Raw genomic sequence first — 6,265 nt, forward strand, 5'->3', positions numbered from 1 at the left:
GGCACATAAAAGACACCATCTCGAGCGTGGCCGTTTTCGTGCGGGTGACACGTAAAAGCACCCACTACACTCTCTGAGTGGTTGGCGTTAGGAAGGGCATCCAGCTGTAGAAACTCTGCCAAATTAGATTGGAGCCTGGTGTTGCCATCCGGTTTCACCAGTCCTCAGTCAAATCGTCCAACCCATGCTAGCATGGAAAGCGGACGTTAAACGATGATGATGATGATGATGATATATATATATGCATATATATGCATGTGTGTGTGTGTTACTGTCACTTTGTCTTGATTTCATGTGATAGTTGTAAACAAATGTCACCATCATGCAGGCAGTGTCCTTCATATCTTTTGAAAAAACATGTCTTGTCTTGGAGAAATATTACTTTGCTTGGAAATAAATGAGGATTGGTGACAGGAAGGGCATCTGGTTGTAGAAAATCTGCCTCAATGAAACTTCATCCAACCCATGCAAGCATGGAAAAGTGGGCATTATAATAAAGATGATGATGATAATGATCTAAGACTTAGTCACTAGAGTTTTGGGTGCAGGTGTGACTGTGTGATAAGAAGCTTGCTTCCCAACCACATGGTTCTGGGTTCAGTCCCTCTGCATGGATCCTTGGACAATTGTCTTCTACTGTAGCCTAAGGCTGACCAAAGTCTTGTGAGTGGATTTGGTAGATGGAAACTGACAGAAGCCCGTCGTATATATACATATATGTGTGTGTGTGTGTATGCCCCCCCCCCACATGACAACAGGTATTCATGTGTTTATGTCCCCATAACTTAGTGGTTAAACAATAGGGACTGATGGACTAAATACCAGGCTTAAAAAACAAAGTACCTAGTAGTACACTCTGTAAAGTGGTTGATTCATTCGACTATAATTTCTTCCAGGTAATGCCCCAGCATGGCCACAATCTAATGACTGAAAGAAATAAAAGGTATAACGTAAAACAAGACAAACACTAATTCTCTTAGAAATAGATTTTATCTTTGACTTCACTACGTCATTGAGATAATTAGTTGTTGCCAACAGCGACAGTATTTTCTATCTTCTATTAAAAATCTATATTGTGTGTATGTATATGTTTCACGAGCCCCTAGGCATCAGAACAAAGCAATTAGCAAAATACAGAGAGGGAGAAAACAATAGAGTAAGAAGCTAACAGAATAGAAGTAAAACCACAGCCAGTAAGAGAGGCGAGGGGAAGAATCACCTGTGTTGTTGTACAGTCACATGACTCTTCAGTAATAGTATATAATCAATACATTTCATTGAAATGCAAGCAATGGTTTTTTTCCATCTTCCTAATTCACAAACGATTTTATTTGTTTTTAAAACGTCCAGTTGTGAAGGGAATTTACAAAAAAACTAATCTATTGTGCAATGATACACTGTCGTTAATGGTGTTATAAAAATGTTGTAAAAGTAGAAATAAAAAAAAGAGAGAAAAACACTTGAAATTATTGTTGGGACATTCTATTCATGTGTGTGTGTGTGTGTTTGTGTGTGTGTGTGTGTGTGTGTGTGTGTGTTTGTTTGTTTAACAAGTGTAAATAATTATTTATGTGAGACTGTCTTATCTTTCTATTCATCATCAATGTTTAATGTCTACTTTTCTAATATTTGCATTAGCCAGACAATTTGTTGAGGCAGATTTTTCTATTGCTGGATGCTTTTCCTGTTGCCAAACCTCACTTGTTTCAAAGGGGGGTAATATTTCACCATTGAAACCTGGAAATGAACATCATTGTTTGTATGACATTGATGTTCATTTACAATTATCAAATGATATCAAGACAAGGGTACACCCCAAAATATATACATACTTGTATATAAATATTCAATGGGCTTCTTTCAGTTTCCATCTACCAGATCCACTTACAAGGTTTTGCTTTGCTTGGGGCTATAGTAGAAGACATTTGCCCAAGGTGCTATACAGTGAGACCGAACCCAAGTCTGCATAGTTGGAAAGCAAGGTTCTCAACCACACATCCATGCCTGCACCTATAGACACAGCTCTGAGAGTGCCAATAACTCTATAATACCTTGTTCTGAAAAGAATAAACATCAACTTAATCTACAATCTTAGTAAAACTCTGCTATTCTAAAGAAGGTCTTAATGGAATGAAGAAAATTAACTCAAAGCAAAGCCAACTCCTGGAGATGACATCAGTTTTACTTGCCTGGTCCCTATTTTTTTTTTCTTATCTGTGAATGACCTGATAAGTGTGAGTGAGTAAAAGAAAGCATTGCAAAGGTATAATTCATCATCATCATCATTTAACATCTAGTTTCCATGCTGGCATGAGCTGGACAGTTTAATCAGAGCTGGTCAGCCAGAGAGGTGCACTGGGTTCCATTTGTCTGTTTCTATGGCTGGATGCCCTTCTTAACACCAACCACTTTACAGAGTGGACTGGGTGCTTTCTATGTGGCACTGACACAGGTGTTTTTATATGAATGCATTTAACTGGTAATTGCAGTTTGCTCTTGTTGAGCTGCCTTATAATACAGGGGTAACCAGCTAAATACTCAGTGGTAGAGGAAGCATCTAATTCAGAAGATTTCCATGACTAGATAGCTTGCCATAACAATACCGTCTTTGGAATAAAACCTTAAACCTGCCTCATTAATTTAACAGAGATTTCTTTGAAGGCAAGTTAGTCTGCTACATTAATTGGTGTATTGGCCCAGCTTGTTCTTGGATATTATTTTTGTTTTATCTGTTGCCTGGAGACATACTTAGATTACTTAGATAAGTTTTAACCAAAGTTGGCCAAGCCATGTCTCATTTAATAGTACCACCTGGAAGAGATACACAGTCAGCTCTTGGGCACCATAGCCCGTTCAAGCAGAGAGTTATTGTTTTCAGAGGTGTATCCGGGTGTTGTATTTGTTGGAAGTAATCATCTAGGGATTGTTTGAATGCCGTGAAATCACTTTTCTCCTTTATGTAGGCTGGCATGATGTTGAAGAGAGCAGGGCCAGTTGAGGTGAAATAGTTCTGTTGTAGTGTTGTGATACAACACACACATGGTTTCTGTAGCGGATGGATGGCACGGGGGCAATAATATACACACAATATATAGATATTCTATATTCCAGAATGTCTTAGATATAGTCTATGATCAGATTAAAACCATTCCACTTCAGTGATACTGAGTTCTAGAAGTGCTGTATATATATATATATATATATATATATATACACATACACACACACTTATACTCTCCACCTACACATTTCAATGATTGACACTTTCCACCTAAATGTACAAAACTACATCTCATAATGCATGATGCCTATCTCTACACCACTTACTCCTGCAGCCTAATCTCACCATATCATCTTTCTGTCCTGTCCTCCTTCCATGTCATTACTATTCGGTCACTTCTCCCTCCATCTACTCTCTTCTGCATCTCTACCCTCCCGAATTCATGACTCTTCGGTCATTATCTTTCAACCCTCCCTAACTTCTTTTACAAGTGCAGCCTACCACTTCATCTCCTCCTCTTCTGCTTCCCCTTAGAATCTTAAAATAATGCCACTTACTTGTACTTACCTTGAGCTTTGAGGGGCCACCTGGACACCGTCTCCTGCTGATTATTCTCTCCCTCTCCTACAAACTGAGTTACCATGCAGTTCTTGTACAAGAACCTGCTCATACTCTTACCTCTTGCCCCATAGCATAACCCTCAACTCCTTTGGTATTCATAGTTTTGTGAGCTGCATTGTGATTTCAATAGTGCTGTTGGCATGATAAAAGCACCAAATACTTTCTGTAAAGTGACTGGTGTTAGGAAGGGCATCCGGTCACAGAAACCATACCAAAGCAGACATTGGAACATGATGCATCTTTAGGCCCAATGGATCCTGTCAAACTGTCCAACCCATAGCAGCATGAAACATGGAGATTAAATTATGATGATGATTCTGTATGAGATCTACACCATTGTTATAAATGTATCTATATCATAGTTTTCATCTCTCATAATAACGTTGCTTTCAACTATCACTTTTAGGAAAGATCGTTTGCAGTCTGAGTTTTCCTTTCACAATGCGAAAGGTAATAACACTCACGGATCATCTAATATACAAGGGATGTGGAAGTTACAACTCCAACAGTTCAAGAATGTTAGTTCTGATATTGCTAATGCGATTGTTTTCCAATATCCTACACCAAAATCTTTGTTTGAGGTTAGTATCAAACAGTTTGATTTGTCAATGTCTACCATTCCTAGTATTCTGCATGTCTTGAGTGTGATATTGTAATTGGTATGTAATATTTATCAAACATACATTCTATAAATCTACACAACTGAAGCACACTCATTTTGTCTATCAGATAGTCTAGTAATACAGACAATAGAGAGTTCAAATAGAATTTTCTTTATTTTATATTTTTCCTTGGAGGTCATTAAAAAATATGCAGTGGGATCAAATTGTTTCATTAAGAAAGAATTAATTTTCTGGATAAAATTTATATTCAATATTTTTGCAAATGGTGTACTCTATATTTCCTGATTTTCTCAGGCATATGAAAAATGTTCCTCAGAGAAGGAAGGTATTAAAGTACTTGAAGATATTACGGTAAATATAAAACCAATTATTTGCTACTATTTTAAGTTTAAAAATGTTCTTATTCTGATTTCATGTCATTTTAATTTTATATAATTTTAGTTATTGTGGTGTACCTGAGTACTGTATGCAATAAGCTCATTATTATATTATTACATTTACATTTACATTTACATATTTGGCCTCGTGACTGACATGAACGGATTAGATTTTGGGATCGATTCAGTACTGGACAAGGATTCTGGATTATTTTTCTGGTGTTTTTACTTAATTTTTGAGTGGTCAGGTTTATTTTTAGCATTCTTGTTTGTGAGAGCAGTCGAGTTTATTTCTGTTATTCTCATTTTAAAAAGTAACTGATTGATCATGAGAGAGAGAGAGAGAGAGAGAGAGAGAGAGAGAGAGCCATCATTTAACACTCCAATTGTATAATATCTTAATGTAAGAATATGCTGTGTATTTCATGTGTGAAGTGTAGAAAACTGGAAGCTTGTTACATTGAGCGTGGCCGTTGCCAGTACCGTATGACTGGCCTTTGTGCCGGTGGCACGTAAAAGCACCCACTACACTCTCGGAGTGATAGGTGTTAGGAAGGGCATCCAGCTGTAGAAACTCTCCCAGATCAGATTGGAGCCTGGTGCAGCCTTCTGGCTTGCCAGTCCTCAGTCAAATCGTCCAACCCATGCTAGCATGGAAAGCGGACGTTAAACGATGATGATGTGTTTGTTTTGCAAGATTCTTGATATCAAATTGTGTGTTGTAACTTTTACATTTATATATAGGTATGGTCATTTTGTCAATAAACACATGCACTATTTATTTGATCTTTAATTTAGCTTTATATTATTATTACCTCCGCCTTAGCAAAGGCGGAGGCTTTGTTTTCAGTCGCGTTTGTTTGTTTGTCTGTGGACAAGATATCTCAATAACTGCTGGATGGATTTTGATGAAACTTTTAAGGATATTTGGCCTCGTGACTGACATGAACGGATTAGATTTTGGGATCGATCCAGTACTGGACAAGGATTCTGGATTATTTTTCTGGTGTTTTTACTTAATTTTTGAGTGGTCAGGTTTATTTTTAGCATTCTTGTTTGTGAGAGCAGTCGAGTTTATTTCTGTTATTCTCATTTTAAAAATAATCTCTGGCTAATTGTTGAGAGGATGTTGGTGTTGCCTTTGGCGGAGATATGCCCTCTCTGAGTGCTCTTATTATTATTAGTTTATTCATCAGAATTCTTTGGTCACACATTCTGTGACCTCTTCAGTGACTATCTCCTCTTCTCTCTGTTCAAAATAGACAGGACAAGACCAGAGAAAAGAAGAAACACAAAGAACGGAAAGTCAATTAATAATAATAATAATAATAATAAAGCTAATGTGAAGATAAAATAAATAGTGTGTGTGTTTATTGGCAAAATGACCGTCCCCAAATATAACAATATGTTATTATTCAAATAGTAAAATATTGGTTTATTTAACTGCTTTCAGTTATTGTAGATGAATGCCTTCATCTTTGTTTGAATAGCTTTATGAAATACATAAGTAACTGATTGATCATGAGAGAGAGAGAGAGAGAGAGAGAGAGAGAGAGCCATCATTTAACACTCCAATTGTATAATATCTTAATGTAAGAATATGCTGTGTATTTCATGTGTGAAGTGTAGAAAACTGGAAGCTT

General features: G+C 37.0%; 1 protein-coding gene across 1 annotated transcript in view; it reads left to right on the forward strand.

Moving 5' to 3' along the window:
- Positions 1 to 6,265, forward strand: part of LOC106875792 (crossover junction endonuclease EME1) — a 32,673-nt gene that overhangs the window by 23,287 nt on the left and 3,121 nt on the right. The window contains exons 9-10 of the mRNA XM_014924060.2: positions 4,029 to 4,203; positions 4,540 to 4,596. Coding sequence (XP_014779546.1) covers positions 4,029 to 4,203; positions 4,540 to 4,596 — 232 coding nt within the window. The remainder of the gene's footprint in view (positions 1 to 4,028; positions 4,204 to 4,539; positions 4,597 to 6,265) is intronic.

Source organism: Octopus bimaculoides, chromosome 5 (genome assembly GCF_001194135.2).
Source record: "Octopus bimaculoides isolate UCB-OBI-ISO-001 chromosome 5, ASM119413v2, whole genome shotgun sequence".
Taxonomy (NCBI): domain Eukaryota; kingdom Metazoa; phylum Mollusca; class Cephalopoda; order Octopoda; family Octopodidae; genus Octopus; species Octopus bimaculoides.